The sequence below is a fragment of the Dermacentor albipictus genome, chromosome 10 (genome assembly GCF_038994185.2).
Source record: "Dermacentor albipictus isolate Rhodes 1998 colony chromosome 10, USDA_Dalb.pri_finalv2, whole genome shotgun sequence".
NCBI classification, from domain to species: domain Eukaryota; kingdom Metazoa; phylum Arthropoda; class Arachnida; order Ixodida; family Ixodidae; genus Dermacentor; species Dermacentor albipictus.
In genome coordinates this window covers 35740062-35760380 of record NC_091830.1, presented here as the reverse complement: position 1 = coordinate 35760380, position 20319 = coordinate 35740062, and the positions used below count along the sequence as shown (strand labels likewise).

At 46.4% G+C, this 20319-nt stretch overlaps 1 protein-coding gene across 27 annotated transcripts in view; it reads right to left on the bottom strand.

The window, feature by feature from the left end:
- The window catches only part of LOC139050998 (uncharacterized), a 458593-nt gene that overhangs the window by 23919 nt on the left and 414355 nt on the right, over positions 1–20319 (bottom strand). For all 27 annotated transcript variants that reach the window (XM_070527963.1, XM_070527975.1, XM_070527974.1 and 24 more), the window contains one exon: positions 14017–14157. In XM_070527963.1, coding sequence (XP_070384064.1) covers positions 14017–14157 — 141 coding nt within the window. The remainder of the gene's footprint in view (positions 1–14016; positions 14158–20319) is intronic.

Sequence of the window (20319 nt, the reverse complement as noted above, 5' to 3'; positions counted from 1 at the left end):
AAGGCCTTAACGTGCAGACGATCATTTACCATAATTGGGTTCAAAATGAAACAGCTTATCGCAGTGACCCAATTGTTCTGCATATGCATCGTCTGGATGCATTTAGCTCGACACCAGTGGGCTCAGTAGTGGCGCTGCACTGCAGCAAATAAAGCGCGGCACATGCCGATAAACAAAAAAGCTAGGGGCATTCTGTTCTTTAGTTAGGCTTTTTTTCAACTAATTGACCGCACGGGAGAGAGGACAAAGCCAAGAAAAACAGCACAAGCACTACAATTTTTTTAATGTATCACTAACAATGGTTGCAACCGTACTTAGACATTGTAAATTTTATTGCAGGTAAGGCACGGATATAATTAAAAAAACAAATATGAGCCCATCTACTTTTTAGAAGCGCAATTGCTTGGGTTGGAAACAAAAACTAGGACAAGAGCACAAGTGCTAGCTTCATGTTAAATATCTGCCCTGGAAATGTGGCATGTGTCTGCAAGGCGGCTAAGGTGAACGGAATTCAATCAATACTACGTATCTAGCAATCCAATCAATATAATTGAGGTATGCGCGCTAGAGCAATCTATTAACACAATATCAATGTGACACTTATTTTGCTTGGAGATATGTTGATGACTGGCTCGGGCTATTTGAATCTTGCCTTCTGCATGTTATAATTTCCCTTTATTCTCGCGTTTCCAGGCTTAATGTTCCCTGCAAAGTTCATGCTGCCGTGTTGTGGTGCGCACTCGTTCTCGCCCTTGCATCACTGGCGGTTACATATTTTAGAATGTCAGCTCGTTCGTATGCATGTTATTATTCCGGAATAACGGAGGTGTAGGCGTCACCATCAGCGCCTGTGGCGCCACCTTGCAGCACTAAGTTCAGTCACAGTGCGTAAAGCAACTGCTGCAATGACAAGCCGTCTGGAACTTGGCTACTGGCGTAGAGGCATCGGCAGTAGCATTATTACCAATTCATTGCGGCCTTTTCGTTTTCTTAAGAGGAGAACAACGCCAAACACGAAAACTACTTCTGACCCTTTGCAGTTGCACTAACCACCACGAGGCGTCGCCATTAGTCCAGGTTCTGCCATTAATGTCTTCGGATTTCCGGTATTGTGTAAACAGCGTTAAGTGCAGTGACAGGCCAAACCTCTACAAAGATTGCCGGCAAACAGATAAACTGAGTTACAGTTCCGTTAAAGGTACGGAATATCGATCCTGGGAACGCGAAAATCGGCCTTCAATAATAAATGAGATCAAGCTCGCAAGCAATGTTTACTCTCTGTACGGCGACATGCTTGTATTAAGCACGCCGATAAATGAAAAGGCGGCGGCGAAGAAGGTCACACGAAGAAAGTATTCAAACACCAGAGGAACCCCAAGCAGGCATACTACGCAAAGCTTACGCATCACGCAATGCGATTAGATTGTCATTAGGGACATGTTTAGTTCCGTAGAACTACGGTAGACATTGGACAACGCGGAGCAACCTCCTTTGGCCGCTTTTTTTTTATCTGATATTTACTAAAGCTAATGTCATTCTGCGAGCGTGTTCTTTCCCAATAACCACGCGGGAAAAGGTTAAGCTTGTTTGCGTGGGTGCCTCGATAAAATTTGCTGCCCTTTGCAACATCGTTAGAAGGTGCTAGTGTGTGACGCTGCGTGGGTCATGCGCTGTGTTGACGGCGACGAGATAAAAGTGTTCCTTGCAGGGAAACGTCGCGATTGTTTGATTGCAATTAGTGGCTTGTAACTGGCTGAAAGAAAAAAATAAGAATGAATAATTCCGCACTCAATTTAGTAAGCCAATCGCACTAGTTGTTCAGAGCGTAGATATATCACGGAATGGATAACAGTATAGCACCAGGGAAGCATCTCGAAGCATCTTGCAAATGCTTCTAATAACACTTAACAGGTTGCAACATAAATTCATTTGAGTGGAGCATTTTCGCAAAACATGTACCGCTTATTTTGAGGAACCTATGCGTACCCAGGATAAGAATGCATGTTTGAAACCCACTAACGAGGAGTGGAGGAGGAGGGAAGATAACCGATGAGGATAACTGAGTAATGAGGAGGGAAGATAACCGATGGTCATTAAGGGTCACGGAATGGATTCCAAGGGAAGGGAAACGTAGCAGGGGACGGCAGAAAATTAGGTGGGCGGATGAGATTAAGAAGTTTGCAGGGACGGCATGGCCACAATTAGTACATGACCGGGGTTGTTGGAGAAATATGGGAGAGGCCTTTGCCCTGCAGTGGGCGTAACCAGGCTGATGATGATGATGATGATGATGATGGTGCTGGTGTGATGATGATGAACGAGGAGTGCAGCAAACCAGCATCTTATTGTGTTTTTCTTTTCAAATTAAATCAAATCAAATAAAACAACAGTACTTTATGTCCCTGGTAGAAGGAGCGAGTCGCCGCGAAAAGCTGCTGGTTTCAGCAGCTCGACGAGGAGGCAGCTCCAATTCATGGCGGCAACAAACGCTTATGCGGTACAGACGAGGAACGCATTCACGAAAGGTCTTTCACGAAGAAAACATTATATGGCAATGGTACAAACACTCTACTCTAATACAACGCATCACCGTTTTACCAATGCACATGGCCATCTAAATTTGAAGTAGATTTCGCCGCAGTGCACGGGTTTGCTGAGGCGGACTACATCTTTCTGCGACTACGGAGAAGGCAAAACGGGAGAGAGGGCAAGTGGGTGGGTGGGGAGGGGGGAGGAGTGTTCGAGGGTGCGCGGACGGGTGCGGACTCTTCTCGGGACATGTAGGCGTGCCCAATGCCATGGGCATTCGATCGATTCTTTCCGCATTTGGGACGGCGACGACAGGCGCGGTCGTACCCGAGGGGACTCGGGCGATGACAGCGTGCGTTTCACCAGTTGTACGAGTGTTGCGGCTACGTTCGGGCGGGGGTATGCTGGGACAACGAACACGCCACAGAGCACTGTCCCGTGGCTGGTCGGGCCGGCGCCTCTGATTTTAAACGTCCCAACAAAAGAATCGAGCTTGGCGTGCGACGAGATGAACAAAACAACAGTGCCGCTTGCTGTTGCAGGCGGCGCCGAACCGCTAGAGACGAGAAAGAAGCCCGATAATGGAACCGCATTGAGCAAGTTTCTCTGTAGCTGACTTTCCGGACGCCTGCGGTAATACACGCGGAGGGAGGGACGTATTGGAACAATACAGCCTCGCGTATAATGTGGATGCGTTCACTGTAACCTTGTTATCTCTTAGCTGCTAACACTTTCTTCAAACAGCATAACATTACATTTTTCTTGTTTATATTATCTTCAAATGCAGACCAGTCTTGCCTTGCAAACACTGTCCTGTGTTGTTTTCATCATCATCATCATCATCATCATCATCATCATCATCATCATCAGCCTGGTTACGCCCACTGCAGGGCAAAGGCCTCTCCCATATTTCTCCAACAACCCCGGTCATGTACTAATTGTGGCCATGCCGTCCCTGCAAACTTCTTAATCTCATCCGCCCACCTAACTTTCTGCCGCCCCCTGCTACGATTCCCTTCCCTTGGAATCCAGTTCGTAACCCTTAATGACCATCGGTTATCTTCCCTCCTCATTACATGTCCTGCCCATGCCCATTTTTTTTCTTGATTTCAACTAAGATGTCATTAACTCGCGTTTGTTCCCTCACCCAATCTGCTCTTTTCTTATCCCTTAACGTTACACCTATCATTCTTCTTTCCATAGCTCGTTGCGTCGTCCTCAATTTGAGTAGAACCCTTTTCGTAAGCCTCCAGGTTTCTGCCCCGTAGGTGAGTACTGGTAAGACTCAGCTATTACACACTTTTCTCTCGAGGGATAATGGCAACCTGCTGTTCATGATCTGAGAATGCCTGCCAAACGCACCCCGGCCCATTCTTATTCTTCTGATTATTTCCGTCTCATGATCCGGATCCGCCGTCACTACCTGCCCTAAGTAGATGTATTCCCTTACCACTTCCAGTGCCTCGCTACCAATTGTAAATTGCTGTTCTCTTCCGAGACTGTTAAACATTACTTTAGTTTTCTGCAGATTAATTTTAAGACCCAGCTTTCTTCTTTGCCTCTCCAGGTCATTGAGCATGCATTGCAATTTGTCCCCCGAGTTACTAAGCAAGGCAATATCATCAGCGAATCGCAAGTTACTAAGGTATTCTCCATTAACTTTTATCCCCAATTCTTCCCAATCCAGGTCTCTGAATACCTCCTGTAAACACGCTGTGAATAGCATTGGAGTGATAGTATGTCCCTGCCTGACGCCTTTCTTTATTGGGATTTTGTTGCTTTCTTTATGGAGGACTATGGTGGCTGTGGAGCCGCTATAGATATCTTTGAGTATTTTTACGTACGCCTCATCTACACCCTGGTTCCGTAATGCCTCCATGACTGCTGAGGTTTCGACAGAATCAAACGCTTTCTCGTAATCAATGAAAGCTATATATAAGGGTTGGTTATATTCCGCACGTTTCTCTATCACCTGATTGATAGTGTGTGTGTTGTTTTACTGTCCGATTGTTGGGTGCGTGACTAACACATATCTTTTTAATAGCTTTTTTGTCTGTTCACATTTCGAAATGTTGTTCTGACATTTAATAAAGCACAGCGTTGTGTCAGGTGACCAAATTGTGACCAAATCATTTCTAGGACGTGTTTAATTTTTCGGTTATTAGTACTATGAAACTTGCTGTCGTCCCCTCCTCCCCCGCCCCTTTGATTTGGTGGAATACCCCTGGTGCCCTATAAGGTATTCTAAAACAAACAAGTTCATACTTTCCAGCCGATCACGCCTAAAATCCCGCAGCGAACACTTGCATCTCATTTTTACCAGGAGTTGGGGCAAAAATAAACAAATACAAGTTAGTACATAATGAGCAGCTAGTCTTTGCATAATATCGCAAGGGAATACTGCGCGAATGTAAAGCAAGAGACACCACACAGGAAGACGTGTGGAAAGAGTGTAAGGCACAGGACATGTACTAATTATATTAAAGCAATAAGAGAGGCCCTCATGTACACTTTTGGTCCAACCAACAGACGAATGGGCTAACAGAAAACGGGAAACTACTCAAAAATTGAATTTATTGCTTGACATTCTGTCACAACCGTACGTGGCTGTTTAAGAAGGCTATTTGTGAGGTGAAAAGCCGCATCGTTGTGTAGCACGCACAAGTACTTCCAGTTTGTTTCTTAATTAAGTAAACTTCCAGTACTTCACGTGAATAAGTGTTTATGTTTTGTTTTGTGGGATAGAAATTACCAAAAGTAGTGATTCGCACTTGCAGGTCACGCAGTGAAGAGGCAAATTTTCCATTTCTTACGAGCATTGGCGGTCAGCTTCTATTGATTTACACCGCGTAAACCCCCTTACGCGTTGACTTACAACACGTAAATCCCCTACTCTTCCCACCTCCCCCAAGTGAGGCCTATATGTAGACTTTCGCTCACTTCGATGGGAAGAAAAACAAACTAACTAAAAAACAGGGGCAAGAACTCGGGCTCCGCTGCTCGAACGGATACATCCTGGAACTTTCACAGTGTGCAATCCTTTAACCACACCACGCATCTAAACAGGACAGAGCTGCCAGGCAGGAAATTCTAGCAGGCGTTTCAATCTGCACACTGTTCTCTTATACGTGCACGCTGAAGATTTACCTGCCCAAGCTTCTTATCACTATAAACACTTCGAGGTCAGTTTTATAAAACGGCTAGGAGTTGCACTAAGTGACGTTCCAGTTACTTTATCGCTTCTGTCGATCATAGTGCTTGCGATGGAAGACTCGAAAGCATTAATGTGGCGAGTTTCTGTCTAACTGCAAGGCTAGTTGTTGTAAATTACGCGGATTTCTACGGAATCGCTCTGTATTCCGTCCGGAATGGATTTACGGGTACAAGTAAGGGGATTCAATGTCCACACGCTTATGTATTTCATGTGTCTAAAACAGTGTTCCATTAAAAATATATGTGCAACACTGTTCCACATAAATTAAGTGAAACACAGTTTTTTAGGCCCACGGTCTACAAAAAACATTCCACTTATTAAGTGGTATGTACTTCGGGGAAAAATATTAAGGCTGACATTTATGGGAACCCGCGTGAAGATTCTTTTAAGAACTGAAACTGAGACCTACATTAACATGGGAAACACAGCTCTTCTAAGTAGAACGTGTTCTACAAGAATGGTTCCTCTTTAGGTGGGACATATGTGAAAAAAAAAATGAACATTGACACATATGCAAACCCACGCGGGGTAGCTTTATGCCACATAAACTGTAAAATTATTTAAATCCCTGAAAGGGAATGACGGTGTAAATCTCTCTATAATTAACACCCTTACTACTTTTTTAGGTGAAATGGTGTAAGTGACAGACAGGTTGAGAGCTTCATCTACTTTTAACGGCGTAAAATATATTTCAACGCGCAACGATAAAACCTCGTGAAGCACTTTGCTCCGCTCTACTCCTTTGAGTGTTTCTATGTGTCTGGGCACCTATATATATCATGAACTGAGATCCGTCGTTTAAATGCTCCAAAGTTTTCCCACGCGCAAAGCCCCCTCAGAGGGTCTCAAAAGCTTCATCGACGAGCCATCCGTCTGACGATGAGTATCGTTCACAGTTTAATCCCCGTGGGATCACCGACAAAGTGCAGCTGGGCGCGCCTGATTGATCGTTTCGCCGAAGCCGCATTAAAGCGGCCGATTTCGGCGTTCACGGTTTCGGGCGACCTTTCTCTGGCAGCCTTATCGTTGAAGTGCACGCAATGGGCACCGTTTTATTGATCTTTTCACCCACGCCGATACCCAGACGCGAGTGGAAACCACTACAACGCGGCATTGTAAGCACAGTGCGGACCGTTTTGTCTCTCAGCCTTCTTTTCCTGGTGGACCAGATAATACCTCGTAGAGCCAAAGCAGCCGGCTTCGTGCGTAGCGGCTTGCTCAATTGACGCGCCCACTATAACCGGAAACGATTCAAGATGTGGTCAGGCAACTGACGTTCCAAAACTTTTATCCCTCCCATGCGTAATGAAAGGGTATAGCGAGCCACCAATAGACGGGTCACACAGCTGCCTCTCATGCCATCTACCGGTTCGAAATGGGATAGTGAACCAAGTCGCGAGTACTTGCAAACTTTACCTGCGACTTAAAAAAAATAAAAAAAATAATTGCAAAGCCCATCTACGATTATTGTCTAAGCTATTTGAGCATGCGCAAAGCGCACACACTGCATTCAAGCTCTATATTAATGTAAAAAGCTCCGCGCGCCTCCGCAAACCTTATAACCGACCACACGCGATATGCGCATGCGCGGATATATCGTCATAGCACGACGGTAGCGGTGCTGCTTGGCTCCATATACTGCCGCGTGTATTCCGTGCCCTTTCTCCATGGTCTTGGTACTGAGGATGTACTCGAATGTGTTTCGTCGGCCTCACAGTTCCGTCTAAAGTTTGCGCTTATTGCTAATTACAGGCTCGCTACCACTCGCTTACTACTCGCTTACCACGCTGCAGGCCCTGGTTCAATTAGGCTAGATTAAATTTTACAGTGAAGCTGTTAGCCTCTAGTTGGTTGGGATTTCTCATGTCCATCAGAAAAAAAAATGAAGAAAAAATGAATACTGATCTGTGTGTTGTATACCACATCTCCTTTGGAATCAGGCATACAACACTCGGCTCAGTATTCATTTCGATAACGAAAAGCACAAAACAAGTGTCAAAACCGCGTGATGGATGGTGAGGTGCCTGTGAACAATGCGAGGCACGTTCCTTCTCCCCGCGTGTGTTTTACAGTAAAGATTACGGTTGTATAAGTTGCTCCAATGGGAAAGGGGCCATAGCAGCATATGAATCCGTGAGTGACGTCCCAAACTTCATATATAGAAGGGAGACTTGCCTAGCAACTCCTTCAGTTCATTGCAAGACCGCTATGGGTAGACCGCGCAAAGACTCCCGAAGAGCAGCGTGAATACGATGAGCGTCGAACAGTGCGGAATCGTAATGCTCAACAACGGTGTCGTGCTAGGGCTAGTCCGAACAATAAGATATTTCATATCCCCATAGGTGGCATTTGAGTGGTTTTGTAACCACCTCACATGCCATCCACTTTTGCAAGGGTCGGGACGGCAAGCCAATGTTTTTTACGTGGTTATCCTATTGACGCGATGTATACAGACTAATTTGGGGTAGGGTAGCAAAAGAAATGCTCTCGCATTTAACATTTTGAACCAAGTATCAAGCATCGATGATACAAGTGTGCTAGGCAACTGACGCTGACCAGAAGACGTTTTCATTCACTCTGTATTCCGGTACAAATGCTGTCTCTGTTCACCTGCTCTTTGAGAAAAATTGACCGATAGCGTTACGGGAATTCAGCAATATTAATAGATTACCTTATCTTATCTTACTTAATGCAGAACAACGGCCTCTCCGAGTGTTGTCTAGGCATACCCAATCTTGCGGCAACTCAGTATGTCATATGGCTGCAACTTTTCAGACCATATGCTTTTAATCTAACGCTTTTCCACTATTGGCTGTGTTTTCGTCTCTCTCTGTCGCACCTATTTTATCGCTCTAACGGATCACCACTTTACTCCTCCTTCTCTCTCTCATCTATCACATCCCCTTGCCCCTTCCCCAGTACAGGGTAGCCAACCGGTGATAATCTTTGGTTAACCTCCCTGTCTTTCCTTTGCCTTTCTCTTTCTCTCTCTCTCCTCTATGTGCATTACATGACCAACCCTGCTACACTGTTGCCTCCAATCGTGACCAGAATGTCGCTATCAGCTGCCCGTGCTTTCTTTCAGGCAGGCGCACTGCCATCTCTTGCATTTACTTAAGAGGAAGTTTTACTCCGACTTCCCCATTCAAGCACACGCGAAAAGAAGAAATGCTCTTATGAGACAACCGGTCGACCGATTGCAGGGCAACTTGCTGCATTTTAGCGAAAACCTGAATTCTTCCGACTGCAGGAAGCAGAATTTTGGCTAAAGACAAAATTGCTTTTACGCAAATTCTCGGAAATTGGTAAGTTTGGGGAAAATTCAGCACCAGATACAGATAACGCCGTTCCCTAAGCTACATCACTAGATCAGTAGATGTAGTTTGTGGTTAGTGTAGATAGAAGATCCTTTAATACACAGGGCGTTTTTTTACCTATACCAAATTTTTATAAATTGCCTGTGGCGGTAAGCCCCAATGCAGCCCTAGCTTAAGTTACACTACTATGCGGCCATTACTTCTAGTAGAATTCGGAATGCTTAATTGACTAATTAATTATACCTTCAAATACTGATTTATTACAAGTCTCCATCGTTAACCCCGATACGTAGGCCAGATTTCATCCCCTACGTGTCAATTACACATCTAGGCGCCTCTGAGCCTACAAGGGTATGTAGGTCTCAATAAGCCTTTCGACGTTTCTCGCCTGCGTGGCTCAACAGCAATGTATAGTGTACGTCAATGCTGCAATTAAAGGAGACCCTTCATAGCTTATATCTGATATTCACCGCACACCTCCCATGTCATTGCCATATTTTTATTACATATACAGCATATTTTACGCAATTTACAGCGAATATCTTTAGGCCAGTACATAGCCATATTACATCTGTCATTTGTCATTGATCGCATCATCGATTTCTTCGTTTCATCGATAGCACCATTTTCCTGGCGCTTCTCTGGCCATCGTTGGTCTTCACGCCACAAGCTCCCGTACATTAACATAATCAATAGAAAGAGCCTGACACTTTGGAGTCATTGAACGGTATCGTCGAACAAAGTGGAAGCGGCACACGTGCGTATCCTGTGCGCCATTTCAAGACCGACAGGAAAAAAAAAAGGGCGCGGCGTCTGAAGCACGCCTGCACGGCTCCGAAGAAAGGAAGTTGCACGACCGGCTTAAGAAAGTTATCGCTCTGGCTCCGGAAAATTTCTCTAGCTTGAAGAAAAAGAAAAAGAAAAGAATCGAGGGGGTAGGCTGTATCGGAGACGGAGACGCAGGGGAGTACGTGAAACGTCTAGCGCGTGCTGCACAGGATATATGTACAATATAGAGCACAAAAAAAGACGTAACCAGATGCAGGAGAGACACGTATTAACGCCTTATAATAGTTGAGTGCCTAACCTACGCTGCACCTAGGGGCCGTCTCACGGTCCAATTTTTCAGTCGTGCTCGCTTCCTGTTCGCAGGGGGCCCGTTCGTTTAGCACAGCGTGTTTGGGCACCGGGGGGAAGGAATGAGCCCCCTACCGGTGGCGCCCGAGACTGTCCCGCACCGCTCGAGCCCTACAGCAACCGCAGGTGGTCTTGTGCCCCTGTGCTTGCCACGATCTCCCGCGCGCGCGCTCCCCATGCAGACGGTCACGTTCCGCCGTGGTCAAAATGGGTTGGGTGTCCCTTTGTCTTGCTGCCGGAGTCTCTTCACGCCATTTCTGGGCCCTACACGCCGTACTCAGGGGGGCCCACAGCCGAGCGAGTGTGAAATTTGGGCAACACGTTGCAGACTTGTAGTACTCAGAACTCTGGATGAGAACCGATATGAGTTTGATGAATTATGCCCACTACGGCTTACGGTGTTGTCTCCCAAATGTATTACCATTGCTGCGGCCATTACTGCTTTGCACGGAGACACGTATACCGCCTAGCTACGCCTCTAAACGCCGCGCGCGAGGATAAACTTAGCTCCGATGGCGTCATGCGTGTCGCGACGGCGGTGCCATCAACGCACATCACCCATGTATCATCAAGTAATGGCCTCTTTCCTCTACGCAACGATACCAATGTGATACTCGTGGGTAGTATCTATAGGGTTGCGAAGGTACAGCGTGTCCCAACTGTCCCGCAACAAGATTTAAATCATGCAAATGACTCGTTACTGGAGCTGGATTCTCAGTTCTACATATTCCTCCATTTCCAGTTCTTCCCCGCCTCCCTCTGACGATCAATTAATAGTTCTCCTGAACGGTTTTAGACACATGTCAACCACAAGACCCCTTTCTCCATGTACACCCGGCCCCTCCCACTTTTTCTGCAGTCTCCGTCCTATTTGTTCTTCCGTTTATTTCCCTTTCTTTCCGGTATATTTCTTTTCTTTTAAAGACCCACACAGACACAATCCGAAGGCCAGACGCCGGGATACCTTCTTCGACGCCTCGACAACAGAAGGTCGTGCCACTTCTGTATGCCACTGCAATGAACCTTACGCCGAATTACTGAGGCTAACGTCCCTTGAAAGACCAAGTCGCTGCCTTGCAACTACCCTATCCATTGCCCTCGGACTCCGTGTCGCCATCTTAGCACCTTCAAAACTACCCGGCGCATTGCTGCTACGCTACTCAAGTCGTTCTTTCAACTCCTGTCTTTTTGTTACTCGTACACTGACCGGCTCTTCTAAAACCCGACAAAAGCAACCCGCCTACGACACCTCTGAAGGCTCCCTAACCTCCCTCACGCTCCCCCTACACTCCACCGTCCTATGTCTTCCTGTTTCTCTATTTTTTTTTCCTTTCTTCTGCCGCCTTCCCACTCTAACCGCTCTTGTCCCGCCGTCTTACTAACCACGCCTAGAGCCGTCAAACGACATCGTTCATTTTCTTCTGGGCTGCGCCCTTTACAGCCAGCCACGGCCGACAACGACCACGCGTGAGGACTCTCCACTAACCCGTTAAAACTAACCTGATGGGGATGACGAGGCCCCCTTTGAAAAGGATAGGTTCTGCTATCGAAGCGTTGGCAAGCCTTTCTGAGGCACCTTATCCTTGTTTATAAGCTTTAGACCACGTGGACAGAACCAAGGTTGTGTTGTTTGCCATCGCTTGGAGAAACTGCAATTATTTATTGCGTTCCGCGTAATTGCATAATTAGTCTTCATTATTTATTCAAGTTCTCAAATAGTATAATTAGATAAAGAATGCCCAAGAACAAATAAGGGAGCAACGTGAAAAACGCCCGATACAGCTTTCTGTTGCTCAGTATGTGCTAGATAAGAGTGTGTTTCCGAGCGTGAAAGAGGCCCGCGAGTACACGCAAAATTCCAGCGCGACCGGCCGCTCGAAGCACATTCAGTGTAGTCGCGGCCTTTTTTCACGCTCGGAAAAACACTTTTATGTCGCACGCATTGAGAAACACAAGCCTGCATGGGGAGTTTCTCATGTTGCTCTGTAACTTTCTTAGAGACATATTTATCTAAGTATAACATTTGCATAGTCGATCAATTTATTAAGACAAATGTTGTACTTATGCGGAGCATTCTTAAGGGATGGCAAACAACATTACCTTGGTTCTGTTCAGCTAGGTGGCATTTGCATATCTTTAAATCTTGGTCTATGATAGTTGGGGCACCCTGTATAAACGATCATTGTATTTTTTCATTACATGCGGTTTTAGCAAGCGATCCCCTCTGACATATTTCAAGGTCGTTTCACGTCAAAGGTGATGTGGCCTACATTTCTGTCCTGCCTTTGAGGAAAATTTAGAAAACGATGAGTCAATAAAGGAAATTGGAACTAAAAGAAATACGATCTATGATTGAACGACTGAAGAGCACTAAAGCTTTTGCAGAGAGCAGCCTACAGGGCCCTCTTCTTTCTCTGCCGCAATGCTCGTGGTTTTTCCGCATTAAGAAAATCTTGTGCCCCACAAGGCAAATGTCCAAGAATCCCATGTTGTCAGGGGCACATTATTTTACTTTTGGTCAGTGACCACTTCTCACCGGGTTATCACATTTATCAAGTTATCGTTCGGCGCAAGACGCACCTAATCTATCCGAAGTTTCTTGAATGTTTTCTCCGAATATATAGCGAACAAACCTCGCCTTACGAATGTGCGAGCCTGACGCGAATGCTGTTATACTTCCCCGAATGCAAACGAGTATGAGCGATTACTCTGGAGGGTACGGTGAGACATCTATAAGTATGGCAAATCACTTCTACAGAAGCCCGAAATGTGGAGGAAAATAAACGAAACGAAAAATTCATATCCACCTGAATTTTAGCACGAAGCTACATATGCAAGCGATAAGGAAACCTCCCCGGAGAGGCGTTGGGTGCCTGGTTCAAATCCCGGACAAGGGTGAACTTTTCTTCAATGGCGACGCTATCATTCTGGGAAACCCATGTGGGTTTCTTATGTAGCTTGTAGCTACTGTGCGGATCGCAGTGAATTTAAAAGTAGCGGAAGAACTTGACCGTAGGATTCAATCTGACAACTGTGCTCGACGCTGCCTTTGTACTTTGAGCGCTGCTTCTCCTTCCGAGAGCCAATTTTCCCAAAGAGTTAAAATTTTTGTAATAAGCGTTTTAGTCAGTTGTATTATTTGCCTTCCCTACAATGTGACAGTATTTTACAGCTTCCAGTAGGGTCAAGGAAACCCTCGTAATGGATATCAGGCTGTGAGCTAGTGAGAAATGCGAGCACCGAAAGTAGAAGATAAAGACAAGACGCGGGAGTAAGATAGCAATGCAGGTGCAGAGAGGTAGCAGACAGTCAAGGCTCAGATTGGGGCCACTTCGTTCACGTCCAAATGCGAGGGGTGGGCACATGTAGGAGGCAGGCAGAGAAAAGCCAGTGCACGAGCCAATGCTAGCAAAGCCTACAGCCTACGAAGTAGCACGGTGCGTACGTGAGTTGCAACTGCAAGTGCAGGAAAAAACGAGCCACAGTACGAGCCAAAGCAACGCCACCTAGATGTCAGAAGGCCTGCGCACTCTGTTTTATGACGTCATGCTATTAGCGCCGACTGCCATTGAATCTAAGCCGAACGCTGCCAAATACCGCGCGGTGATTTCGACGTCACCGCTTTCGTGGCGCCAGGCTTGGCAACGGAAATTTAGGCCTGAGTAGCATGACTTCATAAATTAGAGTGCATGGGACTTGTGCTATCTAGTTGGCTAAAAGGGGCTACGATGCTTGAGAGGGGGGTAATGGGGCGTGGGTGGTTGAGGGAGTTGGGTGGGGGTGGAGAGTGTGTATGGGAAACTGCGGAGAGGCTCTTACTTGGCTCGTGAGGCTGTTTCTCGACCGAATTGGTGGCGCGGCGGACTTCGCGGTTCAGAGCGAAGTCCGCGCCGAAGTGCGCTCGACAGAATTCGTAGGGGTCAGTCTCGGCGGAAGCGCCGCTTCCGACGGCCTCCTCACCTGCCGGGGGAGGGGAGACCGACAAAGCTCAGCGAGTGGGTTCGTCCACTGCTTGCCACGCGATGAATGGTGAATGGCACTCGACTATGCTCGACGGCATTGGTAGCGTGTGTGTTGAAATTGTGCCCGTAAAAGGAGATACACAGTGCCACACAGTTTATCCATCTGTTGTAAAGAGTAATTACTCTCATTTTCTATATATTCGCCGATTCAATTTGACAAGTTGGAGGCGTCTGTTAGATAAGCAGAGAGTTCTAGCTCCACATGTGTCGCTTGTGCTGTAAAAGATGATACACAGTGCCGCACAGTGTCTCCACTTGCTGTACAGAGTAACTTTTCTCTTTCTATATGTATTCGCCGATTCAATTTGACAAGTAGGAGCCGTCTGTTAGATAAGCAGACAGCTTTAGCTTTCACAGTAAATGCACCAATGTTTGCGCAATGGCGGATTATTGGAAGGATTTACGGCAGGAACACTGGTACCGACATCTTGTGACGCAGAGTTTAAACAAAGAGCGCACAAAACTAATGCTCCTGTAACTCACTACATTCTACCTTACTATTGCTATAAAGCGTTGTTGGTGACATGACTGTTAGGGTGCAGTCCTTGTAGCATTTTCCTTGACGAGAACACTCAGGCGACACAGACATATTTCAAAGGTACAGCAGTTGGACAAAGAGTCGGATAAACACTGACCCCTCCAAATATGTATCCAAATCTACAACCAGGAAAACTAGACGAAACCATGACGAAAGGCTAGCAGAATATTCTTTTCACACTGCATATTTTTGTAATTCCTTTTTTTCCTGTTGCTACTAAAGAGTGGAGCAGCTCGGACACTTTTGTTACTTAACCTACAACTTTAGATTTATTTTTGAAAGCGGTGCAGGATAGCATTAACAATGAATTTTGCATTTGTTAAACTTTGTTCCACCTGCTTTGAAATCCTACCATTTGTTTTCATTTAGTTGTCAAGTTTTGTTTCTCTTGTGCTGTTCATATTATATACCATACTAGAATACTATTATATTCTTGTACGCTATTCTTGTACATGCCTCTTCTGCTATGATCCTATATAGAATTGGCAGTATGTAAAGTAAATAAATAAGATGATACCACTACCAGCCTTGCTACTGCCGCCAGGGCTCCGGCAACCCCTAACCCGTAAACGATGATATATTTACGGGCAATATAAATCACGTATCATGGAATACTGGGATAAATTTGTCGTATACGGCAGCAACAGCGCTAGTGACGGCATCATGTGACGGTTTGTCCAGGAACAACGCTCTAGAACCTTCCTTACGTTACATGGGTGTAATCATCGAAGGGAAAAAATATGCACATTACGATTACGCCACTGTCGACCCGCACCCAGGTGGAGTGTGGCTACATATTTTACTGCACTAATGCCTCTTTATGCTCAGTCGTTAAACTATTAGCCACCAGGTGGCGCCACCAACGCGGCTGCTCACATAAACGTGTGGAGTAAACCGGAAACCCGGAAGTGTTATACGCATCCGGACAAGGTAAAGCTCTCTACCGATGGGTCTTGTGCTACGTAAGAATTGGCGGCCACCTTTGGTTCGGCTGACCGTAAACGTATTACAGTTCGCAGAACACCGAAAGAGCGGATACGTCGACGGCTGCTGCAAGGATAGCAGCGCCTTCTTTTGGCACTTCGTTCAAACGCAGCGCCTTATGTAGGTTTCTGACTTGCACCACTATACTTCAATAAGGGGAAGGCTTGGTCTTCAATTTGGCTATGCGACCTTTAGCTTTCACTCTCAAGAAGATTCCTGACCTCCGATTCACACTGTACGCGGATGATATTACGCTGTGGATGACCGGAGGTTCTGACGGGCACATCCAAGACACCCTCCAAGCCACAATTGATCAGGTCGAGCAAGTGGGTCACGAGTTGAATCTCAGGTGCTCCCCCACCAAATCACAGCTTCTCCTTCTACGCCCCACAAGACGCTTCAGGAGTTCACCCCCGAATATCCAACTCACGATTGAAGGGCACCCTATACCCCAAGTAGACAGGATAAGGGTCCTAGGATTACACCTCCAATGCAACCGAGCAAATCAGCATACCTTGCAAACACTACAAACAACGGTAGATAATACGCTCCGCCTGATAGGGAGGATCTCCAACAAACACGGAGGGCTTCGAGAGAAGGAACTAATTCAGCTAATCAAGGCTTTTGTCTTAAGCAAAATCACCTTCGCACTACCGTATCTCTCACTCTCTAGGCAGGAAGAGGATACTGTGAATTGCTTGATTCGCAAGATACACAAAGTCGCTCTTGGTGTGCCAATAAGAGCATCCACACAAAGGGTGATGGCCACCGCCACACTAAATACCCTTCAAGAATTAACCGAAGCCCATCTATCATCACAATACCATAGACTCACCACAACTGAAGCTGGGCGCGAGATCCTGAGACAACTTCATCGTGCTCCACCATTCAACGAGAGCAGGCGACATCAACTTCCTCCGAACATACATGGCCAATACCACATCCAGCCCCTACCCAGAAACATGCACCCCGAATTTCACGTCAAACGCCGCAAACATCGAGCCAAGGCGCTACAACGCAGCTATGGACAGGCTGAAGGAGTGTACTATGTGGATGCTGCAGCCTACACCCCTAACCATCGTTATGCTGTAGCGGTCGTAGACAACCAGGGCAACACTGTTTGTTCAGCATCAGTCAAGACCACCTCGGCGGGTGACGCGGAAGAGGCCGCCATTGCACTTGCATCGGGGCTACCCGATTGCGACGTCATTATTAGTGACTCTAAGACTGCTATCCGGAACTTCAGTAGCGGCTACATTAACAACCTCGCGCACTCTCTGCTTGTAGCTCACCCACCAGAAAAGGACATCGCTCTCGTATGGGCTCCAGCACATCAAGGACTCCATGGCAACGAAATGGCACATGCCGCTGCTCGAGGATTCACGTACCGAGTGGCCGCAAATATGGGCCTAACTCTAAAACCCAATGACTCCCAACACAACAATAAAGACACACTCGTCACATTCCATGAAATTTGCACACATTACAGAAACCAACGCCTATTGTATCCACCTCTCTCTGTGTCTAGAACGCGCCAAAGAGAGATACTGTGGCGACAACTACAAACTCGCACTTTTCTTACACCGCGCACTTTGCACTTATTCTTTCCCGCCACATACCCGACACCCAAGTGTCGCTTTTGCCCTGTCTCCATAGCAGATCTCTCCCATATCATGTGGCAATGCCCCATCAAAACTCCCCCTCGCGAGCTCAAACCATTAATTAGTAGCGAGGAGCTGTGGGAGACTGCCCTGCGCAGCTCCGATCCCACCCTATATACAGGACCGAGTCCTGAGGTGGGCTGAGGAGGTAGCGGAGGCCTACCACGACTGGTAGACGGACTTCTAGCCACATGATGTGGTGATGGACGCCTGCTGGGACTGGACTACTTAGACCTCCCTCTCTCCCCCCCGGCTCCTCCCCTTTCTTAAAAGGGGAATAAAGTTCATTCATTCATTCATTCAATAAGGGGAAGAGAAGAAACAAAGAAATCCAGTAGTTAGGTTATAAATTGTTAACGTAGACAACTTTGAACCAACAGGCAAAGAGAATGTTGTCTTTGTAGTTATATCTCTGGGCAGGATCTCCAAAAGTGGCTGCCCGCTCGGCCTACCCAATATGGGAGGCAATGTTCTGGGTGCCCTATTTCATGTTATCGTCACGAGATGTGGTCACCAGGGCTGCTACTCGCGTCGGTATCTCCAGTGTTTCGGTATTCGTATCCGTTAACAGTAATTACGATTACGGACACTCCAGTACGTAGTAATCTGTGACGGCATGTAGTTACTAGGCTACGCTGCTAGTACGACTCGCTGCACCCACGCATGTGACGTCAAAAAACAGAGAGGGATGTCAATGCTGCCTGAATCTCCGCTCCTTTAGGGCCAGTAGAAATCGGTAGATGGAAGAATTTGCTGTCTCAGGGGTTATTGGATCATGGGCTGGGTGCATCACATTTATTTTCTACTAATCGGAAGCAGACGGTGCAGAAGGAGGCCTAAGTTTAAGGCACAGAAAGACTTGCTCAACCTTGCTGGCCCCGAAGCTCGAGACTGAAGTCTTCACGATTAATGTTCAGTGTTTAACCAATTCTAAATTAATTGCAACTTTCTGATGCCAGTGACAATTGTACGTCTTGGTGTGACGCTCATTTTATATCAAGTTGATGACATTATTACGCTTTCACGTCAAGGGCTTTACATGCAGTGTACTGTGCACTCCACCCTATGTGGGAACTCGGAGACCAGTCATAACTGTCACAAGTCATGCTCTCTTTGTAGTACTATGCACATATTTGCAGCTTTTTATTATGCTCTCAGCATATGTAGAGATGTTTTTTGTTCTTTTACGGAATTGTGAAGAGTGTTAAATATTCCAGCGTTTCTGCGCATATTTTGCGCTTGTTTAGAGCTTTTGCTATTTAGCTACGGTTCCTGATAACGTGCTTTTCAGTCGCGCAGCTTCAGTTTTGCCGTAGTCAGTAAATAAAAATACTTCTATAGTCTGGTGCATTTTCGATCTCCTTTCTTCACAAGATGATCCCAAGTATTGCAAAACAACACAAAAAACAACAACAAGGCATTACATTCCTTCGAGTCACGCTGCCGTTCTTTGGGATTTAGAGAAAGATAGTGTTTTAACGACAACTGAAGTGGCGAGTCTAGCGAGAGAGTTGGCATGTTATTCGACATTATCATTTAGTATTTTCCATGAGCCGTGGTTACAAAAGAAGACAATGGTTACAAGGAAGACAGGAGGCCTCTAAACTATAATGGACAGATCACGCCTGTTTCGCCGCATCTTGGAGGACATAAAAAGTTGCTGCTTGTTTTGTCAACAGAAATCGCTGAGTGGAAAGAAGGACTGCCGAGAAAGAAAAACAAGAATTGAAACGAAAACAACGAAAACCTACTTTGGCCAATGTCCCACTGCGCACTTCATGTTTAGCAGCCGCCGGTCAGCCGCAACCCGAAGCCAAAGATCAAAGGGGACCGTGCGCGATTAAGACGAAGAAAAAAAAAGCTTCTCGCGGAAACTCGAGTTAAGGCGCGGCTGTGTTTGACGCTGGCTCCTTGAACTCCGATGTTCTAGTTTAGCTATCTCTCTGGCTGCCGGCCTTTCGATGTCGCTTTCTCGTGTCGCAATCAGCAACAAACCGAGGCCGCGGCGACTGAAGATTTAGTGCGTATGTCTCCCTTTTTTTTTTTACTTGGCAGAGCAAAGCCGAACCTGTGGAGGCGTCGGGGGTGGACGGGGGTGGGGTGGGGTGTTGAAAGTACTAATGCTGTGAGGAGTTGGTCCCGCGAGATGGAAGCGGAAGACGTTTCACTGCGGAAAAAAGAGAGCTTCTTGGGGCAGGGTTTTCGGGCAAAGAGTAATTTGTCTCAATGGAAAACGATTCACGAGCGGTCTCTTGCTGCAGTTCGCCCGACTGCTTGTGTACAGGCATGTGGCGAGAACTTTGCGCCCATGTTCCGTTAGTTGAGGTTTTTCGCACGAGCGCAAATCCCTCGACTAATGCTTCAATTTTAATGACTACGCGGCTTCCTGCTGCAATGTGGGCTGAAGCGCCGTGTTTAGCTGCCGTGACCGCAAGCGACGCGTTTTCGCTCGATGTAAAGGGCGAAAGTGACGCAGCCGTGTTAGGCTGACATTCTCGCTATATTTTAATGGTGTTGTTACTCATACGTAATACTACTACTATGTACCGCTGCTTGATAATGCGCATGCCGTAGTAACGATAAGTGATCCAGAGTCCTAGTAGGCTCCAAAACCACTATCCTTTAGGTACACACGTGTTCATCCTCCCTTAGCACCCTTCGTGGACCCCTTGATCAGTTGTTTGCTTTTATGCCTTTATGGGTGCTCACGTGTTCACTTACGTTGAGAGGATTACTTATTGCTTTGCTGACAAGTTCAAAGGCATCAGAACCATTAATTATATCCACAGTAGAACAATGACGCCTTCCAATGATCTTTCATTCAAGGGTAATTAAAGAACCGAGGAGGTTCGATTGTACGAAGAGGCCAACGAATCAGAGGGGAAGTCAACAGTTCTTTTTAAATTTGAAATGTTGA